This window comes from Silurus aristotelis (genome assembly GCF_946808225.1).
Source record: "Silurus aristotelis genome assembly, chromosome: 19".
NCBI lineage: Eukaryota > Metazoa > Chordata > Actinopteri > Siluriformes > Siluridae > Silurus > Silurus aristotelis.
This window is the reverse complement of record NC_139592.1, coordinates 21,347,491-21,368,565: the sequence shown is the minus strand read 5'-3', so window position 1 is coordinate 21,368,565 and position 21,075 is coordinate 21,347,491. Positions and strand designations below refer to the sequence as shown.

Genomic DNA, 21,075 nt, shown 5'->3' with positions numbered 1-21,075 from the left:
GAGATATTTTATAGCTTAAAAATAACTAATATATATATATATATATATATATATATATATATATATATATATATATATATATATATATATAGTGCTAAAGTAAATATTGAAAGCCAGAGGGGTGTCACAACCTTAACGGAGCTCCTTTGAAATTCCCCTCTGTTTATTTACTTCCCATTTTTTTGTATTGATAAAACTTTTATATTTCATTCAAAACATTTCCACACATATACATACATTATACATATATGTAACCATGTTTATGTGCTACAGCGTAAACAAAGGTTTCTTACATATTTTCGATTATTTCGAAAATTAGAGCATTTCATAATCAATAGTGTTTCGTCTTTGGAAGGACACAAAGCATTTCAAAAAGCAGGTTGGCTGCAGTCAGAGCTGTGTTTCCTGTATACGGAGAAGAAAGAAAAGAAAAGAAAAGAAAAGAAAAGAAAAGCAACACAGGCTGAAAAATATTGTCATATAATTTAGACTTTCATGTTAAAAGTATGTAGAGACGTGTGTTACCTGAAGTGTCGTATGGTGGTGAAACCTCCACTAAGTCACAGCCAACAAGATTTATACCTCGGCATCCACGAATGATCTCCAGTCCCTGCACACACACACACACACACACACACACACACACACACACACACACACACACACACACACACACACACACACACACACACACAGCTTGTTGTATTGCAGAAAAGCCTGATCTCTAAACTCTCTGTCCTGAAGACTTTCTCATGGCAGAAAATCAGCAAACTGTGTTGCAGCTTCATCACCAACAGCTGCGAGAACCTAAAACCTGGAAACTAGGTTTAAATATTTACCTAGTAAAATGTTTGATTCAGTGATCAGTGTATTAGTGACAGAAATACCTGAATAGGTGTGAGGCCTGCGATCTCAGGTGTTCCAGTGCCAGGGGCATATGCAGGATCCAAACCATCAATATCAAAGCTGAGGTACACAGGCCCTTTGCCCATTTGGGCTCGAACCTCTGTCATGAGTGGAACCAGAGATTTGTGCCAACACTGGTCCGCCTGGACCACACGGAACCCCTGAAGAAAAACATTTACTTGTGTGAAACAACACATGCCGCTCAACTGGATCATTGTACAATAATCGCCATAAGATATTACAAATTGTTACAGGGCCCCCTGGTGGCTAGGAGGACTTTGCTTATATCTGTTGTCAGACCTGTTCTCTGCTCCACGCGTAGGCGTCAGGGGAATAGGCAGTGCCTCGAAGGCCGATCTGAACCACGCGTTTACAGTCCAGCAGTCCCTCTTCTACACAGCGTCTGAACGGTGTGCCATGAGTGATCTTCTCCCCCAGGGACATATCACCTGTATCAGCATGAGCATCCACATGCACCAGACCCACAGGCCCATGTCTGATACAGGATTAAACCAGTTGGATTAAAATAAAGATGTGTATTCACATGAATAGACTCCGTATAAGTGAAGATACATAAGGATAACCATTGTTCCTGCTTACTTTTCCGCCACGGCCTGCAGAATCGGGTACGCAATCGTGTGATCACCCCCTGCCAATGCAACAGAGCTTTAATCCTGTCTAAAGGCTAAAGTTTCACAACTGACATGACAGTAAATCACTGATTAACCCGACGTACCTGCAGGGATATTATATAAACAAGGTTAATCATTATAGAAGCGTTCACGTGCCAGACGATGAAAGTTCAACAGATGGAATAAAATCATTAATTATTTTACATCCGATCTTTTTTTTTGTTTTTGTAAGGAAAACTCACCCATTGTAAGCGGTATGCATCCGGCAGCCATGACGTTGCGGTAAAACTCGCGAATCCGTTTGCAGGCATCCTTCAAATTGTACAAATTCACGTTCACATCACCGATATCTGCAACCATCATGGACTCCCAAGGAGCAGCTCCAGTGCCACTGTAGTTCCTCAGCATGAACGATTCGGCTCTGATCTGCCGAGGCCCAAACCTGGCAACCGAGCATTCTTCATGTTTTTGAGTGCAACTGAACTTTCGAATTCATAATTGTAATCCGGTGCCGCATTCCAACGTAACCAATGTGAGGATTTACTGTTAAACCTGAATGCACTTCTACTGAACATCAAGCGATGCTGTAGCTAAATGGCTGGAATGGAAACCTTCAGCTACAGTGCTGCTTGGTGGAGAAGATCTGACTAGTAAGATCAGAATGAATTCTTGTGCAGCTGTGTACCAAGTCATACAGTGAAATATGATAAATACAGTACCTGTAATCCATTTTTAAAAACTGATGTCATACACCAGCTCATGGTGAACTCATCTTTCTCCTCACAAGCATACCAAGAAGTCTAAAGAGTTATCTTCTGGGTGATTTAAAAACCTTGTGGAAGGTGACAGGTACATCTCAGAAGCTCTTTAAGCCTGAGGTATCCCCCTTGGGCTGATGTTCCTATAAAGCCCCTCTCTTGAGCCCCTATGCAAAATACTGTACTGGCTCTGAAATTAGTGTCACAGCACATTACTAGTTCATCTTCCAGGTTTTGGTGACGTTGGGGTTATGTTTGAATCTGGACTCATGAATGTGAAAGTTCAGATTGATAGGTCATGCCAGTCTATTCTGGGAATCTGATCATTTAGCAGAAATGGAATCCAGTGCATTAGATCGAGGACATCCTCAAAATGACTAATATCATAATATACCATGTCCCTTGATAAGGAGCGTCTCGTCGTCCTGGGGATAATTTACACTTTTAGATAGATGCACTGATGACACCTGGACATCCCCAGACTTTACCTGGTTACATAACAATTACGTTTTGGAACTAGAACAACCATAACCTAAAGTTTCCTGGAAATTATGACTGTTGAAATTTGTTGGCATGTGAACCTGCATGAATTACTGAACCAAGTCTGAGCATAAGCCCAGAGGACTTGTAAGTTCACGTGCAACAAGTTTTCAAGGCGGTTCCTTGCAGCTTGAAGGCCCTGACAGTGGGGGGGGGAAAAGTGTGCAAATGTGAGATGAGATGGACATGCATGAGCAAACCTGGTTCCGGGTCGGTTGGAGGTCCCGGTGTCGATGGGCACTCCGATGAAAGCTGCGTCCAATCCCTCGGGTGTGTCCTGATACGGTAACTTGGCCATTGTGGCGATCCCGGAGATGCGCGCGACAAACTCGCTGCTTGGAGGAACATTGTAGGACTTGCTGGACATGTGCCTGGTCGGGCTGGCGGTCACGTTCACGTTCACGCTTTCCCGAACCGCGCGCGCTAACGACACGCACGCGGTGGGCCACCGGATTCCTTTCATCCTTATCAAATGTAGCATAGCAATCAGACGTCGATCTTCACATGCACGAGACAGAAAGAAATTACCTGTCCTGTTCCTGTCCCTGTCCTGTCTTTTCCTGCCCTGTCCCTTATTTCATTCGTGGAAAAAAACAACCCCCTCTCCAAACCCTGAGCTGAACTTTTGCACCGCTGTAACGCGATCCGCTACAAGGCGCCCCCTACAGGAGTTCATGGGAAATGCATTTCATTCATCTTACTCTTTTCACTTTTTATTTTATTTTTATTTATGCATCACAACAGTGCATAGTGCAATTGTAGGAAAATAATTAACGACGTGGCCCAATTTCCTAGTTCCATGCACGGTCTATTTTTCTTTAATAGCACGTCCCAACGTGTTTTATTCTTCTTAAATTTCTTACATAACAAAAAAATGAGCAATATTTTTTTAATTTTTAAACTCATTCAATGTTGCATAAACAACTCCTTACAAATGCCACTATATCAATGATACTTCTATATGTGATGCTACGATGTATTAAAGAAAAATTAGATCAACTTGATTGTGCATGGTGGCACAAGGAAACGGGGAATTCTGGAACTAGGAATTGGCGACCCTGGGGCATCAGCAATTTTTTGGACCAGTGTGAGCCCTCAGATGCTACACACCAACTCTGAATCAGTAGTACAGTAGTGGATAATATGTAAAAAAAAAAAAGCCTAATAATATCCCACCCACTAACAGGTGCAATGATGAAGATATAATCAGTGTTAATTACTTCACCGATCATAATGTTATACAGGGATGGTGTATTTATTCATAAAAAAATGGATAAATAATGAGCATAACAAGGAGACGACAATGTTTTAAAAGGATAGTGTATTTATTGCACGTGATATAATCAACACCACGCTGTGCACTGAACAGAAACATATCTGTATGCGCTCTTTCAATTACGTAGCAATCACGTAGCCCCATACGTATTTCCACACGCTTTATCTGAAGATTACATCAAATCTATAAGGAGCAAAAAAGTGTATGTACATAAAGTGCTATTACTTCTATACAATCGGAAAAGAAATCTAACTGATTGCATTGCATCCACAGTGTTAACGCTACAGTCTGTACTCAGGACGTTCAAGTTCAGACGCTAAAGCTCAGCTGACGTCCATACATGAGGTATCCTGCAGCCATGCGGAGCTCCTCCAGATCCAGGTTGGCGAGGAATCCTCTCTGGAGCTCGGCCTCGACTAAGGCGTTGCGTCTGCTGCCTTTCAGGAGAACCACAGCGGAGTGACACAGCAGCCAGTCGGCCATCTTTCCCATTCTGTCAGGTTTCAAGCTGGCAAGAGCATGTTTTCCCCACAGGCTGAGGTGCAGGATGTTGGCGGCGACACGTGCGCTTGGGCGCTAAAGGTAAAAGTGTAAAGTAAGTACAACATCTCAACACTAATCGTGTGAGGTCTAAGCCCAGACATGAGGAACGTTTACCTTTTTGGGGTTCCTGCGTAGAAGCAGCCTCATCACCAGCTGCACATCCGAGGGTACGCTGGCACCCAAAGGGGGCAGCTGTTTCTCCTGATAGCTGCGGCTTTCTAAACCTGAGGAGCTGTAAAACGGATTCGGCTGGCCGAAGATCTCATAGCCGATGGCTCCGACCGCCCAGGCGTCTGCCTTACTGTAATTGATCTCCACACCAGGCCCGGATTCGGCTGTGGCCACCTGCACAGACGTTTTTTTTTTTTTGCAGATGAAAACCGACCCACTATGTATCAGATATCTTTCTAATGCCTTTCTACCTTTTAGTAGTCGATGCACTATACGTTTTTTAATTAGAACATGTCCAATAATTTGTTCTTTTGGATCACACTGCATCGTAATGGGGTGAATCGTATCGCACAGGTAGCTGCTTCACATGCATGTTTCGATCTTTAATGTATTGTAATTTTCAGCTTTCCCCAATACTTTTAGACTTTCTTTCTGAGAAGGGAATGGAATGGACAATAGGCCTGGACAATACCTCAGGTGCCATGAGGCAGGAATTCCCTCCTCTGTACACATAACGGCTGGTAAACGGTAGTTTCAGTCCTAAACGCTCCTCTGCCAGGCAGCAGCCAAAGTCGGTGATGACCAGCCTGGGGCAGTCCGCTTCAGGACCAAAAAATATTACAGTTAAGAATAAAGCTTAAAAAAAAATTATCGATCGATTTGTGATTTAAATGTATGGACAACTAACCGGAGTCGAACTCCAGCAAGATGTTATCAGATTTAAGGTCTCTGTGAGCGATTTCCTGCCTGCACAGGTGATCCACACCCTCCAGCAACTGCAGAAGCATCATAGAGCCATGTCTGGAGCCTGGTAAACAAACCTGCAGGTACTGCTGCAGGGTACACGGGTAACTGAAAGGGAAAATATATCATGTCATAATATTAAGCATAAAACTGTTGCATTGTATTGTTTCTGTTTTACACACTCTTTCCCCTAAACCTATACATGTCTATAGACCTTAAATATTGTAGAATCTGCCTAAACATATTTTCATATCTGTGTGGAACAGGAGAAAAAATTCTATCTTTTGGTTTGGGCTCTTACTTCTTCATGACTAGAAAGAGTGTGTGGTTGTTGCCCAGGCCAGCAGGGTTGAGTCTGGCAGGCAGAGCAGCAGGGTACTCATTCAAAGCACCAGGGAGGAGCGGGACCTCAGCCGTGAAGGCCCGGTACACTTGGATTATGTTGGGGTGGGCAGTCACTCTTTTGGGTGCTTCCCCAAAATGGCTACAAAGAGAACACAAGTTGAAACTAAGAACATGCAATCTGGCAAAAGTGGAATTTCAATGCAATAAACCAGCCTCTTTTATATAATCAGCTTTCTGGGACACCATCAACTACACTTTATAACCTCACCCATTTAGGACAAGTTCTTTTTCTTTTCTCAATGCCTGAGGATTTGCAGGAACCAGCTCTTGAGCCATGGCATTAAGAATCGCCTCGCTAGAAGAACCTGCCTGCAATGCAGTTATAACAACAACTATTTAGATTAATAAAAAATAGCTTGTTGCAGTACAGTGAATAATTTATAGTGCTGTTGGAACCTACCCCAATATTCCACATCATTTTCACAGCCAGGGGATAGCTGTGTGCCCCGGGGATTTGTAGAGGTGCCATGATACCACTTTCTTCTCCGTTTTGTTTAAGCTCCACCAAGGAACACCTGCTGTTTGGCCCGAGGGGTGCGAAAGGAGCCGCGGCCTCGTACACAGCAGCGTTGCAGCCTTTTCCTATCTGCTTCCCAATCACGTAGTCCTCCAGCTTATAACCAGACGTGAATGGTTTTACAGGGCTCTGAAACGACGACTTCTTCGTAAAAAGTGCCTGCATGTCGATAAAGACATTCATTTCTTTAATGGAACGAGTGAAACATCACAAATCATGACAATTATTCTAAAAGTAGTTTTCTGTAGACTGAGGAGGACCTCCACATCCTTATGAACTTTTAACTTTTTAAGTTCTTGAAATCCAATTTAGAAACACATTTATATACTGTAATATCCGGACTATAAAGCGCACCCATATATAAGCCGCACTCACTGAATTTTACAAATATTTTAATTTTTAACATAAATAAGCCGCACCTGTCTATAAGCCTGTCTACACTAATGTACTTTACACAGGCTTTAACGAAAGACACGTTACACACGGTGTAACGGGTGAAATATGTTGCGCTTCCTTTAGGAGCATAGCGGTATTTTGGGAATAGCCTGTTGCCGCATTTTTCCGCTATTACTGCATGTGTGCAAGACCGAGGAATATGTCCTTATTATTTTCTAATGCTGATTTCTAAGTTTCTTTGACTAACCCTTAACGCTGTTGCCAAGAAAAATAAAAAAGCACGAGTTTTGGAAACCTGTCTGTGCTTATATGATTTCTGTTGCAACTGGAGTTAGCGAACTCTCCCTTCACCCAGACTCAACGCGCTACAACGGCTTGTATCTAAACAGCAGCCTACCAAGAAAGTCATTGTTCACTGTCTTCCTCCTTTCTTTCACAACTATTTCTCTCGGGAGTTTATCTTTTGGCATCGTCGTGCGTTTGAAAAAAAAAAAAGTTTTTTCTCCCGATGCAGTGCAGCTCAGAACACAGGTGAGGTGCGTTTTTAATTTTTTTTTTCTTCATTGGTCTAATGTTATGGGGTTCAGTTTTTTGGCTTGAAGTTTGTGAAACTGTGAAAAACCGAGAAAAAATTTATAAATAAGCCGCTTCGTTGTTTAAGCCGCGGGGTTCAAAGTGTGGATGCAGAGCGTTTTAGATGTTTTCAAATGTATCCGGATTTAGGATAGGATTTATCATAATATACTCTCAATGTTTAATTTAAAAGGGGATGGGGAGGGAGGGGGGCGGAGACATTTCTGGCCCGGAAACATTTCATCATCATCATCATCATAATCAATATCAAGAAGTATTTTAATAGTGAAATTAATAAACAAGCGATGTAATGTATTGAGAAGTTTTTCTAAACGACCCTTAAAGTCTAAAACGTGTACAAATATTTTAGCAATTGCCCCTTTAATGGTTTCAGCCGCTGTTGTTAAATTACCTGAATTTCTTGACATGTCGCAGCGCTCCGTCGGTCCTCGTCTAGCTGTTGGTCGATCAAACCTAAACCGACACCGAAAGCCAGAAACACGGCTCTGTTTCTCGGAGAGCCGCCTCCGATCAGCCTACGGAAACCGGCGGACTGGAGCTGCGCTGCGAGGCCGCTGAGAGACGTGCGGTAATACCGGTAGCGGGCAGGCAGGAAAGTCCGAGGCTGCACGCTGCGGCCTGGTTGAGTCACCCGCAAGCGCTCACCTCGGAACTTTCCTGCGATTCGCCCCGCAGGTTTTAAAATCCCGAGCTGGAAAAGCGTGCGGCTGAACTCCAGCCCTCGACTGAGAGCATGTTTGACCGACATGATTTATCGAAATGTCCAAAAATATATATATCGAAAGTTATTACACGCGAACGCGCTCCGTTCGCTCTGATAGTTATATATTAAGGACAGTGTTTACATGATGCCTATTGGCTGAAAGGTTCCAACACGTGACACAGCTTTATTATGGTACAGTATAATTAGAATGCATGGCATTGAGGCAGACATACAGATTATACCAAGCATGACAAGTTACCTATGACGTCACAGAAAACTTCCTAACAACATTTCTTCTCTTCGAAATCATGAGAAAACAAGAAAAAAAAATATATCATGCATGGCCTTTTAGGACTTACAGTAAGGGACGACACCTGACTTTTGTTCTTAACTAAACCACAAAGTTAAAACAGCTCCATGAAGATATGCTTGAAGATGAGGGTTTTGATGCAGCCTGACACGAGTTACTGTTACCACCAAAAACCATTCAGTGTTTTATTGTGTTTTTATATACATAATGAAAGGGAAAGTTTATAGGACTGTGGTGAGACCTGCGATGTTGTATGGATTAGAGACAGTGGCATTGAGTAAAAGACAGGAGGTGGAGCTGGAGGTAGCAGAGCTGAAGATGTTGAGGTTTTCGTTGGGAGTGACGAGGATGGACAAGATTAGAAATGAGTTTATTAGAGGGACAGCACATGTAGGATGTTTTGGTGACAAGGTGAGGGAGGCGAGATTGAGATGGTTTGGACATGTGCAGAGAAGGGACATGAATTATATTGGTAGAAAAATGCTGAAGATGGAGCCACCAGGTAGGAGGAAAAGAGGAAGGCCAAGGAGGAGGTTTATGGATGTGGTGAGGGAAGACATGCAGGTAGTTGGTGTAAAAGAGGCAGATATAGAGGACAGGGTGGTATGGAGACGGATGATCCGCTGTGGCGACCCCTAATGGGAGCAGCCGAAAGAAGAAGAAGAAGAAGAAGAAGATATACATTTATAGTTACTTTGTAGAATAGTAACTTAGTACTTATGTTTCAGCAGCTCTTAAAAGTTTATTTATTTATTTATTTATATGACTGCAAAGTAAAAATAAAGGCAGAAAGACTCTTGATAATCCCATCATGGTGGAAAAACGTATTGGCCATTGCAAAGTACTGACACTGATGACTCCTTCCATAAGGATATCAAAATATATATTTTCTTCTTTTTTTTTGTTTGACTTGTTAGTACTCAAAAAAAAATATAAACACATTATATGAGCACATGATACAAGTATAAAACCGATAAATTTTTTTCAGCATTAATACATCACGAAAAAATGAAAAATATCTTCTTAGAAGGAATCACTTTTCACTTCAGCAAGTCCTCAGGACCGAATGAAACAGGAAGGAGGTCGTTCACAGTCTGCTTTAGGAAAGAGCCATCTGGTTTTGACATATAAACTTCCCATTGCAGGCCAAACTGCAAGAGAAACGAAAATCATTTCAGCAATCCTACTGCATGATTAAAAAGGAAAGAAAAGAAGCAAAAAAACAAACAACCAACCTCCCTCATGAACTGTCTGCAGCCACCGCAGGGTGAGATGAAATTATCTGCCATATCACTATAAAAAAAAAAAAGAACCTTTATAATAAGACAATTAACCCAAACATAATGAAAGTATCTTTTACAAATATGCTAAAAGGCAATATTATAAATTCGAACCTGGCTATAGCAATGGCCTTAAACTCTCGATGTCCCTCTGACACGGCTTTGGAGATAGTGACTACCTCAGCGCAGATACCAAGGGCGAGGCAAGCGTTTTCTACATTACACCCTTTAAAGTACAAACAAAACAAAACATTAGCATAAAAAAAAAAAAAATTATTCGCTTACTTCAGATCAGACATAATGCATACAGTATTTGTGTCTAAGAGTGCCATTCTTATTTAAAATAAAGTATATATATATATATATATATATATATATATATATATATATATATATATATATATATATATATATATATATATATATATATAACTTGATAGATAACCAAAATCTTCACAGACTAGGGTCAGAATGAAGAAAATCACCTCTCCCATAGAAGAACCAATTAAAAGCAAAAAAAAACCCAACAAAAAAAAAAAGACAATCTCTGGCATTAACAAATATTTTGCAAGTCAAAGGTATGACAGATTCCTACTGCAGTTCCCATCGCAAACAGTGCCACATGCTTCAGTTCCATTAAGATATTTCTGTTTATCACCGTAAATATTTGGTTTAAAGCCCAGAACATTAAGAGGTTAAATTATTACCTGAGATTAGTGAGTATGGTGGCCATTTAGAATATAATCACAGGATTCATCTTTATATTAAAATATATACATTTTATAAACACTTCACATGCACTATTTGGACAAAAGTATTAAGACACCTGACCTCTCCAAATATACTCATTCTTAACTAAACTGTTCACAAATTTAGAAGCACACCATTGTATAAGATGACTCTGGATGCTTCAAACTTGTGTCAGCATCACAAAACCACTGTCTATAAAGGTATCATATACCTGGGTTGTAGTGGAAGATCTCCTGCTATAGAGCTCTGACTCAACCCTACTAAACACTTCTGGGATGAATGTAAATGCTGACTGCACCCCAAGCGTCCTCACCTCCACTACATCAGCACCTGACTTTTAATAAATGAGCACAAATCTCAAAACAATCTAGGGGAACATCTTCAAGTCAAGTCAAGTTTATTTGTATAGCGCTTTTCACAACAGAAATTGTCTCAAAGCAGCTTTACACAAATCAACAGTTAAGGTGAATGGTGTGAATTTGTCCCTGATGAGCAAGCCGTGGCGACTGTGAAAATCTCCCTTAGATGTTATGAGGAAGAAACCTTGAGAGGAACCAGAAGGGAAGACGTTATTATACAAGCAAATGAGGACTAAATGTGGAATGAGATGTATACAAAACATCTTTTGATCTGTTGTCTATAAACGACAGTCCTTATAACACTTCTTTGTCAAAGAGATTATGCACAAGTCAGTAACAGACTTCAGTGTGATAATAACTTCTCATAAACGAGTAGCAATCCTTCATTGCCTCATAGGAAAGGAAGCGATATTTACACACCAAACTGATTTTGGTCAATAATTAAGTTCCTTAAATCCCTTCATGTTTCTCACTTAAACCCATACATGAAGCCTAAATGGAGGTTTCAGTTCTTAACCAAAGCCTTTGCAATCCGTCACGCTCAACACTTGTATTCTGTGTTTTTAGAAACGTCCTGCTCTTCTAAGAACCGATGTCGAGCTGTGAAATGTTGCAGTACAGTAGAAACGCTGAATTATATAACCTCTCTAAGCTGTGTGGCATTTGCCGTATTCACAACGAGCACCCCGCCACACTCACCCACCTCTTTCACTGGCACTCAGCTGTTCCCTTCTACAATAGTCCCTGTGTTATGCCTCACAAACTACCGACAGTGTTCGGAGGCACAATATAAACCACAGCTGTGTTGATTATTAACATCAAACAGTGTAGCTTTGTGTTTAAACCTTCCTTCTATATCACATGCAAAACGCTCATGTAAGAAAATCAACCCAGTATTATAGGTGTAATACTAGTAGTTATAATAGCATTAGTATTAATACAGACGAGGATGTAAAGCACTAGGTAGTTGATGTAGTCATAGTAATAGTACATTTAATATTCTTAGGAAAACTACAAGCATTTCTGCTACAATCTCCCATTCAGTGGTCATTAAGTTTAAACCTCTAAGGTGTAAAATAATCTCCCTACCTGTGTAGACGATTCCATCGCGTGTGAGGAGAGCTGCTCCTACTCTGAACTTGCTGTACGGAGAGTAGGCGAAGTTTTTCGCTTCGTGGGACTTGGCTATTAAATCTTCAGTACTTAAGATGTTATCCATTATAATGACAACAGTATCCGGTTGATGATGCTGCTGCTCCAGTTCCCTCCAAGCACAAATGAAAGTGTTAAAGTGTGTGTATGTGAGTTAGTGAGTGAGGACATATGTATATGAGTATCTGTCTGTGTGTGTGTGTGTGTGTGTGTGTGTGTGTGTGTGTGTGTGTGTGTGTGTGTGTGTGTCTGCACGCATGCAGAATGACTAATGTAATGATTACAGGAATGGAAATGTCACTTTTTTTTAAAAAACGTTTCAACATTTTCATGACTACATAATGACATCTGACTTAGAAATGTGTGTCGCCATTAAATATAACAGTACAGAACAGTACAGGCAGAGAAAAAGAGACGTTGACGAAAAAGTCACATAGGGGCTGAACGTCCTGTGAAGCAAATCATGTTAATACAAGCTCGAACTTGTCACATACTTCACGTCCAGTTTCCCCGGAATGCATACAAAGTGGAAATGACACTAGAATGTAGTGAGAAGGTAAAAAAAAACCCCACAAAAATCATTCCAGTGAGGTAACAAGATCACGTTAAAATGGTCTCGACTCGAAGACAAAGTTGTGACACACTGTACGTGCTTTTTACTATGGCACAACCCTGACAAGTTCAAGCAAAGACATAACCATATTTCGTTTCATAACCATTGTGTTTCTATAATTACTGTGCTAAATGCCACGCCAAAAAAAAAAAAAATAATCCCTATTCCAAATCAGTATGTAATACGATTACACCCTAGCGATCCACCCATTCCCGTTTACATTTCTTTTTTATTTAATCTTCTCATCTCTTTCTGGATTATCTTTCCATTTCTGACCATTATAGCTTCCGATATATGGCCACGTGTATCAGGATTTGTTGTTTATCAACCAAATGATCATTTTGCATACATGTTTTTGTTGTGGTATAGATTATTTGTTTTCTGAATAAACTTTCAAGTGAGATAAAGATTGCCACCTGACTCTTGTCTTTTCGTGCATCACTTATCAAACCTCCCCCTATACATTGGGCAGGAATCTTGCAACAGAGCCAAGGAACCAATTCTATAGTCACCATCATGTAGAATTAAACAGAAATCATGATCTTATGTTGTTACGTACTCAATGTGAAAGATCTCATTATTATGACATCCTGTGCATTATACTGGAGCTTATTATTGTATGGACGCAGCTCATTCTAATTTGTGTGTGGGATTCTTTTTTTTTCTGCTGAACTCCTCTATTATCTTCTACTTTACAGTTCAATGATTAAACTGATGCGTGCTTCGAAATCCTAATGCATCACTGAACGGTTAATGAATTATGAGTTGTGTGAGTGGTTAAAAAATTGACTGATGTGTATAGGAATATAGACTAGAAATTTGGAAATGTTTGACCTGACTGAAGATTGAGAAAAGACATTAGAACTCACTTTATTTAAGAAAATAGAAGTAGTAGTTGTAGAAGTAATAACAGTAATAATTGTAGTATAAATAGTGATAGTAGGTGCAGTGTAGTAGTACTAGTACTAGTAATAGTAGAATAATGTATTAGTAATAGTAGTAGTAGTTGTATTGGTATTATTTATATTAGTAAAAATAGTAACAATTAAAGCAGTAATGGCAGCAGCAGAAATAATAATATCAGCAGTTGTACTTGTAGTAGTAGTGAAGTAGTAAATAGTATTATTCTTTTAGTAGTTGTAATAGTTGTAAGAGTAGTGTATTAATAAAAGTAGAAGTATTAGTAAAAGTATCATTAACAGTCGACTGTAGTAATAAAAGGTACAGATGAGTGTTTTACTAATAGTATTAGTTTTAGTTGTATTAGTAATATTATTACCATACTAGCAGCAGTAACAGCAATGCAACAAGTTGGCATTTGTATCGCGATGCATTATTTTAAAAAATTTATTTATTTTGCCCTATAAAGGCCTGTTTGTAAAATCAAATTAATCTAATTAATAATTTGCTGTCTGTCTGAAGCAAAGAAATAAAAGAAGGAAAATATGTACCATATTAAATAGCATAGCATCATATTTGTTTCCAATCGATTGTGTCGCATTAAATCACATTGTGTTGAATCAAATCGAAATCGAATCGCATTGGTAGCTGCTTCATATGTATATGTAGAGTGGAAGTTGGAAGACTAAGATCTGATGAATGCTGTAGGGGAAACCCTTACATTTTTTTTAGCATTTTGATTTGAGTCGATTTGATTTGAGAATTGCATGACGTTTACTAGAAAAGACGCAGCTGGTTGCCAGTTAAAGCACCCATGTTTCACATACAGGTATTCGCTTTGACCAATTTTACTACGAATTCCCAAAATAAAATGCATTAAAGTTAAGATCATAAAAAGGACATACAAACAAACTTTACATATGCCATCTCCTGTGCAAGCAATACAATCAATATAACCAGTAATGATCATATACCTGTATAAATCAGCAACAATGACAAAAATAAAATCTATCTGCTACTCATGCACTGTGTTAGATCTGTTAACAAAGACCAAAAACAAACAAAACAAACAAACACGTGTCACAAGAAACCTAAAACATGACATACAATGTGCACCGCATAAACCCAGCTCAAAGCTTTCTGACATGTTTTCTTTCATGAATAAAATGTTCACATGTTTAAGACTCATAACAGCTGCAAAAAGTAATATTTTACATTTTTGAGAGTTTCAATGTGTTTTGTTGCAAAATGTAGGTATACCTTCCTGATCTCAGCCCAAACAGCAAACTGTGAGCTGTATAGTGACGAGGCAGATTAATAGACCGTGTTTCAGTTAGTAACCATTGTGACGTGTTTTGTGGGCGGAGCTTATGCGGAGGATGGATACAATCATTGTAAAGAAACACGAGCATTTTAACACTGGTTACATAGTAGTGACGAGAAGATCGGTTCATTTTAGTGAGTCGGTTCTTTTAATATCTTTCATCAAAATAAAGAATCGTTTGAGTCATTTAGTTCATTTCGTTGCTTTGATCAGAAATAAAATGAAATGATTTTTTTTTTTTTCTAAGCAGATCCCCCAACACAAGCTTTGACTATAGTTCCAATTATTTATATGTGTATACATGACTGCATAGCGTGTATGAGAGTCACGTGATAAAAGAACGAACAACTCGGACTAGAGGTCACGAGTTAAACTACTCAATTTTGTTTCCTGTACATAACCTACGGATATTTTGCAATGCTTTGCTTTTTAGATTCTTCCTTCTTCTGAATCACATTAAAAACTTGTGGAAAAAAGAAAAAAAGGATAATATTCAATATGTTTAATAGGATTAAATTAATAAAATATTATATATAAATATTAAATATAAATATTAGTGTATCTCTGCTTTAACTCAAATTCATGATTTGTGCACTTTGTCCACTACTGGGCAGAATTAATAGTAGTATTAGGTGTAGAGAGTATTAGTAATAGTATTAGTTATAGTAACAGCATTAGTAATAGTATTAGTTATAGTAACAGCATTGGTATTAGTAATAGTATTAGTTATAGTAACAGCATTAGTATTAGTATTAGTAATAGTATTAGGTATAGTAACAGCATTAGTATTAGTAATTTGTATTAGTTATAGTAACAGCATTAGTATTAGTATTAGTAATAGTATTAGTAATAGTAACAGCATTAGTATTAGTAATAGTATTAGTTATAGTAACAGCATTAGTATTAGTAATTTGTATTAGTTATAGTAACAGCATTATTATTTTATTATTATTAGTATTAGTAATAGTTATAGTAACAGCATTAGTATTAGTAATAGTATTAGTTATAGTAACAGCATTAGTATTAGTAATAGTATTAGTTATAGTAACAGCATTAGTATTAGTAATAGTAAAGTAGTAAAGGTTGATTTGTGATAGAAGAGTATCTGTGAGAGTGAAAGGGAAAGTTTATAGGACTGTGGTGAGACCTGAGATGTTGTATGGTTTAGAGACAGTGGCATTGAGTAAAAGACAGGAGGTGGAGCTGGAGGTAGCAGAGCTGAAGATGTTGAGATTTTCGTTGGGAGTGACGAGGATGGACAGGACTAGAAATGAGTTTATTAGAGGGACAGCGCATGTAGGACGTTTTGGAGACAAGGTGAGGGAGGCGAGATTGAGATGGTTTGGACATGTGCAGAGGAGGAACATGAATTATATTGGTAAAAGGATGCTGAGGATGGAGCCGCCAGGAAGGAGGAAAAGAGGAAGTCCAAGGAGGAGGTTTATGGCTGTGGTGAGGGAAGACATGCAAGTAGTTGGTGTAAAAGAGGCAGATGTAGAGGACAGGGGGGTATGGAGACGGATGATCCGCTGTGGCGACCCCTAATGGGAGCAGCCAAAAGAAGAATTAATAGTAATAGTAATAGTAGTAACAGATAATTAGTGTAGTAACAGGTGTATTAGTCGTATTAGTAACAGTAAAATTGTTCTAGAATTCCTTTCAAAAGATTTAGGCTGATGGTACCCTAAGTTTGCAACCTAGTAAACAAGTGTTGATTTATTTATTGAGTGAGTCTTCAAAGCACTTTTGTCTGCTAAATGTCATAAATGTAAATGTAAATAGTTGTACAGAAGCAGTAGTAATATATAGAAATAGTATCAGTAATATTAATAGTAGCGGGTCTAATAAAAGTAGTTTTGGCATCAATGAACTATTGTTATAATTGAACTATATCTAACCTGCCTTTACCAGGATTCTTTCGAAATGATCCAAAATCTCACAAGCATTAAGAGACAGCGTTGCATTTTCTGCTGCTTGCTCAGCTTTTTCCTCGCACTGAACCCAACACTTGGATGACCTTGATTTGCCCGAAGTGTGTTTAATCATTAACGATCATAACAGAAAATAAGTATTGAAAGCTTCACTTTAGAATGCACCATCTAATGATTAGAAGTCAGAATGAATAGCCATCTTTTGCATTGATTAACATGTGCATCCTTTATCAACAGACCTACAGCAAAGCCTCAAAGCTATGTTTATGTTATATTAAATCAATTCTTCTTAGTTTGGCAATGTTTCATTGATCTCAATGAGTCAATCTAAAAAAAAAAAAAAGCTCTATTATGGCGACCCAAGCCTCGCTATATGGAGAGTAGGCAGATCTTCCATGTGACTATAAGGACAATTATATTATAATGAACAAATAAATGACTAAACAAATGTGTGTGTGTGTGGTTTGAAGTTTACATGAGGTAAACGTGCATTAAAATCACCACTATTATATCATATTTTTCTTTAATACCTCTAAAAAACACCCACTGTTTCTTTGTGGTCTATTGTCTAAGATTCATCTTCTCATCAGGCCCCTCAATCGATTCCAGGGGGAGGGAACCAACCCAGCCTGGGGTGTCACACAAGCCAGCACACTTTCTGTGCCTGTTCCAAGCTCAGATTAGACTGGTGGGTTTTGTCAGGAAGGGCATCCAGAAATTCTGAGCCAAATCAAATATGCAAAACACTGATCCCTCTGTGAGAGCAGATGAAAGAAAATAACACCACCACTGAAAAACACCTTTATTTATGCTTCAGTCGTCTGATACATAAACAATAATCAGTTACAAATATTCCTTTTTATAGCCAAAAAAAAAAAATATTTAATTGCCTAGATCACAAATGTAATATGACATGCATATGAGATATGAGAGAGAGCGGTGAAATTAAACCGTGCTTAAACATTATATCATTAATCTAGACACTTCTGTGTCTGCAGAACTCACTAGGATTTAATTACTTAATGAATTATGCATATGGATACACACCCAAAACCGATATTACCCCCAGTTACAGATCCCCAGCTACTATTATTTTTCAATCCATATTGGATTTCCTTATAACTGGGACTTAGGCTTTAGTCTAAAGCTAAACCCTTTCTTGATTTTTAGGATTGACTGTCACTTGTGATGATCCCAGTGATCCATTTGTTGTAATTCCTCACTTTGGTGTAGACACCTGGGTAGTAAGGATTGGCACAACCTATCCCCCAGGACACGATACCTTCCAGTAGGCCATTGCACATAAGGGGTCCTCCTGAATCCCCCTGTGGAAAAATATGATTATTCACATGTTTATATGGAAACACATTTGATTATGGAAACTACTATGAATTTGGATCAGATTAAATAAGTTATAATAAATTCAGCTGTGATTAGGATCTTCTACACTACTTGGGGCTGTACTGTACTTTAGCTATAAAAATGTGTCATTTTGTGTCATGGGCCTGACCAAGTGATTTAAAGATTGTTAAAATGGTTTATTTTAGTTATAAAAAACAATGTTGTTATTGTGAGTTCTATAAAATGGTAAGCTATGGAGAATAGGTTCTGCCTTACTTGGCAAGAGTCTTTGCCTCCAAATCGAGATCCAGCACATATCATGTTCTCATTGACCATCGAGTTGTAGAAGTTATAGCAGTTGGGGATGTAATTCACATTCACAGAGCGGAGCACAGAGGACAGGTAGAAGCTGTAGATACGTGTGACGCCCCAGCCGCTCACTGTGCACGTGGTTCCACTATCTAGTGGAAGCATGCTATTATCCGGGAGAGGAGCTGGCTGGACGTATGCATTTAGAACAGCCGGTTGGCTCAGCTAAGAAAAAAAGACCCAAGCACACTTTCTATTGTGGGATGTGGGAATAGAAGGAGACACAATCTCTAGCTAGATGCTAACCCAAGTGCATAGCTCTCATTATGTACCAAGATATGTTGACCAGTTAACATTGGATTTGCAATCAATTCATCAGATTTTCAATCTTTCTGAACTACACTGCTCACCTTCAGGAGCATGATGTCACCGTTGTATGTTTTCGGGTTGTAAGTGGGGTTGGCTATGATCTTGGACACGCTGAACACCTGCTCAGATCCATCCTCAGCTGCCAGATTATGTGCACTCAGAACCACCTGTATGATATTGCTCCTATCCAAAAGATAACATGCCAACTACTACATATAAAAACAACCTGCGGTCTTCAAACATATTGCTCTACATGGCTATGTGCTAGAATGTTAATATAACAGTAAGGTAAACATGGCTGCAGTACTTACGGCCTCCAGCAGTGGGCAGCAGACACCACCCATTGCTGGTGGATCAGTATGCCTCCACAATAGTGATTTCTCTCATACTGAAGAGATGCTTGGTACTTGATAGAATGAGGCACGACTTCTTGGCCACCAATGATTCTTTGGGTCAGTGAGTCTGATAAGAGTTAAAATTACAAAGCAAATTTATGTGACACCAACTGCTGATTATCATCTATTATCATTTATGAAGAGCATGGCGATAAACGAAAGATCTTAAAGTCAAAATATTTTAAGCTATAAACATAGTTTGACATAGTTTCCTCAAAATCAGATATACAATTTATATAAGATGTTTAGATTTTAAACACCTACCTTGGCTCATCATAGTTAGGACAAGGATTACAACCCCCCAGACGAGAGCCATATTGCGAGCACCTGCTGCTGAACACACCAGTTAATAATAATAAAATCGAAATGTCGTGCGAGCAGAAAAGCGTGCCATTGCAAGAATTATGAAGACAGCCATGCACATGTGGCACCAGTGTCCATTTGTATTGTGCATATCTCAGTGTCAGTCTGATTTATCACTCCACGCATTTGCAAATGAAGGCTTTTGTCGGTCAAGTGTAGTTTCATTATAGAAAGTGATGCAAAATTACGAGTATGCGATCCATCATGTTGCACAAAAAAATATCAAATGTGATTTTTTTTAAAATATAGAAATATGTGACAAAAAAAGCTTAAAGACTCACCTCACACTGTCGGCATTCATGCGCTTGGGATATGTGGAGCTAGTTCTGCCAGAGCTTCCCATAATGCTTTTATAATAGAGCTATGTCTTTTGTGCATGGCTTTTGTTAGCATGTTGTGTTGGTCCTGTATGAACTACAGGGACTGACCTGGTATATGACAAAGCACAGGGGTCCCTTGGTGTCCAGTGACCAAGTCGGTGCTTTCTTCACTCTCACACTGCTGACTGTGGGCGACACCTCTCCACAGGAGAGATAAAAGCTAAAGCAGGGTGTGAAGCAATTGTCACGAAACAGTATTGGGTGCTGTGGGTTTTCGGTTACAGAGGTAAAACAATTCTCGGTGGCGCAGAGAACAAATGTGTTCGTGGGAGTAGTTTTTTTTGTACATTCACAATCACAAACACTGACATCTGATTTCTGTCTCCGGATCGATCCTGAGATCAGGTTACTGTGTGTATGCAGTTCTGTTTGTTTTCCTCATGTCTGCTTGGGTTGTTGTCCAGGTTCTCTGGTTTGTTACCACCTCCTAAAAGCATGATAGAAGGTGGATTAGTAAAATAAATGCACCTTCTTTTATATTAGCATATAAATTTGTTTTCATATACAGGGTGGATGTTCAGAGTTTCAAGGCTCAGCTCTGGATCTACCATGACAAACCAGTTGATCTATAAATCTATGCTTGAACCATAAGGTCAATGGGTCCACAATACAATCCCAGTTTGCTAATAAGTCTAAAAATTAGCCTCATTTGTGATTTCATGGTGACAGAAAATCTTATCTCACTACTTTTTAGGTACAACTTGAGTACCCTTATAACTTGAGTACCCTTATAACTTGAGTACTCTTATAACTTGAGTACCCTTTGCTAATGTGTGCTTCACTAAAATGCTCTCCTTTGCCATAGTTATAGTTTTCAAAGTTACCCATAATGCATGATGACCCAGAAACCGCAGTTTGTATGATATTATTATTATTAGCATAGCAAATTAGCCTTCTTGGCTCGTGAGATTGTATTATTTGTAGCTTGATTGTTGCTCCAACTCAAACGTCTTGCCATTGTTTTTTTTGGTTCAGTGGTGTCTTTAAAAGAATGCATTAAAAAAAAATAAAAATTAAAATAACTGACTTTGTAATGAATATTATAGCACTACTTCAAAATGCTTCAAATGATGTAATTTCTCGAAAGCTCAGTAAATTAATGACACTTTACTGC

The 21,075-nt window shown here is 38.9% G+C and overlaps 4 protein-coding genes across 6 annotated transcripts; all 4 read right to left on the bottom strand.

The window, feature by feature from the left end:
- Nucleotides 1-84: 84 nt before the first annotated feature.
- agmat (agmatinase (putative)) lies at nucleotides 85-3,475 on the bottom strand. Its single transcript, XM_083521202.1, has 7 exons — nucleotides 3,037-3,475; nucleotides 1,781-1,980; nucleotides 1,507-1,555; nucleotides 1,207-1,402; nucleotides 888-1,067; nucleotides 526-610; nucleotides 85-405 (listed from the first exon to the last, which is right to left on the bottom strand). Exons 1-7 carry the CDS (start codon nucleotides 3,315-3,317, stop codon nucleotides 332-334), a joined length of 1,065 nt encoding a protein of 354 aa, XP_083377328.1. The 5' UTR covers nucleotides 3,318-3,475; the 3' UTR covers nucleotides 85-331.
- A 665-nt stretch (nucleotides 3,476-4,140) lies between these two features.
- Nucleotides 4,141-8,358, bottom strand: pink1 (PTEN induced kinase 1). Its single transcript, XM_083520743.1, has 8 exons — nucleotides 7,874-8,358; nucleotides 6,376-6,651; nucleotides 6,184-6,284; nucleotides 5,872-6,054; nucleotides 5,515-5,678; nucleotides 5,299-5,426; nucleotides 4,770-5,000; nucleotides 4,141-4,688 (listed from the first exon to the last, which is right to left on the bottom strand). The coding sequence occupies exons 1-8, from the start codon at nucleotides 8,228-8,230 to the stop codon at nucleotides 4,422-4,424; spliced, it is 1,707 nt and encodes a 568-aa protein (XP_083376869.1). The 5' UTR covers nucleotides 8,231-8,358; the 3' UTR covers nucleotides 4,141-4,421.
- A 1,094-nt stretch (nucleotides 8,359-9,452) lies between these two features.
- Nucleotides 9,453-14,835, bottom strand: cdaa (cytidine deaminase a). 2 transcript variants are annotated; one of them, XM_083520744.1, is made up of 6 exons: nucleotides 14,810-14,835; nucleotides 14,524-14,586; nucleotides 11,974-12,149; nucleotides 9,890-10,001; nucleotides 9,731-9,788; nucleotides 9,500-9,646 (listed from the first exon to the last, which is right to left on the bottom strand). In XM_083520744.1, exons 3-6 carry the CDS (start codon nucleotides 12,101-12,103, stop codon nucleotides 9,536-9,538), a joined length of 411 nt encoding a protein of 136 aa, XP_083376870.1. In that variant the 5' UTR covers nucleotides 12,104-12,149; nucleotides 14,524-14,586; nucleotides 14,810-14,835; the 3' UTR covers nucleotides 9,500-9,535. The 2 variants fall into 2 exon arrangements, with proteins under 2 accessions (XP_083376871.1, XP_083376870.1); XM_083520745.1 differs by lacking the exons at nucleotides 14,524-14,586; nucleotides 14,810-14,835 and having other exon boundaries at nucleotides 9,453-9,646; nucleotides 11,974-13,550.
- Nucleotides 14,836-17,698: 2,863 nt separating this feature from the next.
- LOC310715310 (trypsin I-P1) lies at nucleotides 17,699-20,020 on the bottom strand. 2 transcript variants are annotated; one of them, XM_083521661.1, is made up of 6 exons: nucleotides 19,863-20,020; nucleotides 19,483-19,551; nucleotides 19,135-19,285; nucleotides 18,865-19,006; nucleotides 18,422-18,679; nucleotides 17,699-18,129 (listed from the first exon to the last, which is right to left on the bottom strand). In XM_083521661.1, exons 2-6 carry the CDS (start codon nucleotides 19,532-19,534, stop codon nucleotides 17,971-17,973), a joined length of 762 nt encoding a protein of 253 aa, XP_083377787.1. In that variant the 5' UTR covers nucleotides 19,535-19,551; nucleotides 19,863-20,020; the 3' UTR covers nucleotides 17,699-17,970. The 2 variants fall into 2 exon arrangements, with proteins under 2 accessions (XP_083377787.1, XP_083377786.1); XM_083521660.1 differs by having other exon boundaries at nucleotides 19,483-19,548.
- Nucleotides 20,021-21,075: the final 1,055 nt, after the last annotated feature.

What these genes read in the sequence shown, in the direction of transcription:
- cdaa (XM_083520744.1), bottom strand. Translation starts at nt 12,103, where the DNA reads ATGGATAACATCTTAAGTACTGAAGATTTAATAGCCAAGTCCCACGAA. An exon ending in AAGGCCATTGCTATAGCCAG is followed by an intron (nt 9,789 to 9,889) that starts GTTCGAATTTAT and finishes TTTTTTTTATAG; the next exon opens with TGATATGGCAGATAATTTCA. An exon ending in GCAGACAGTTCATGAGGGAG is followed by an intron (nt 9,647 to 9,730) that starts GTTGGTTGTTTG and finishes TTTCTCTTGCAG; the next exon opens with TTTGGCCTGCAATGGGAAGT.
- agmat (XM_083521202.1), bottom strand. Translation starts at nt 3,317, where the DNA reads ATGCTACATTTGATAAGGATGAAAGGAATCCGGTGGCCCACCGCGTGC. An exon ending in ATGCATACCGCTTACAATGG is followed by an intron (nt 1,556 to 1,780) that starts GTGAGTTTTCCT and finishes TTGCATTGGCAG; the next exon opens with GGGGTGATCACACGATTGCG. An exon ending in ACCACCATACGACACTTCAG is followed by an intron (nt 406 to 525) that starts GTAACACACGTC and finishes CTCCGTATACAG; the next exon opens with GAAACACAGCTCTGACTGCA.
- LOC310715310 (XM_083521661.1), bottom strand. Translation starts at nt 19,534, where the DNA reads ATGGCTCTCGTCTGGGGGGTTGTAATCCTTGTCCTAACTATGATGAGC. An exon ending in CCTAACTATGATGAGCCAAG is followed by an intron (nt 19,286 to 19,482) that starts GTAGGTGTTTAA and finishes AACTCTTATCAG; the next exon opens with ACTCACTGACCCAAAGAATC. An exon ending in GCTGCCCACTGCTGGAGGCC is followed by an intron (nt 19,007 to 19,134) that starts GTAAGTACTGCA and finishes TCTTTTGGATAG; the next exon opens with GAGCAATATCATACAGGTGG.
- pink1 (XM_083520743.1), bottom strand. Translation starts at nt 8,230, where the DNA reads ATGTCGGTCAAACATGCTCTCAGTCGAGGGCTGGAGTTCAGCCGCACG. An exon ending in CTTGCTGGAGTTCGACTCCG is followed by an intron (nt 5,427 to 5,514) that starts GTTAGTTGTCCA and finishes TTGGTCCTGAAG; the next exon opens with CGGACTGCCCCAGGCTGGTC. An exon ending in TACGCAGGAACCCCAAAAAG is followed by an intron (nt 4,689 to 4,769) that starts GTAAACGTTCCT and finishes TTTTACCTTTAG; the next exon opens with CGCCCAAGCGCACGTGTCGC.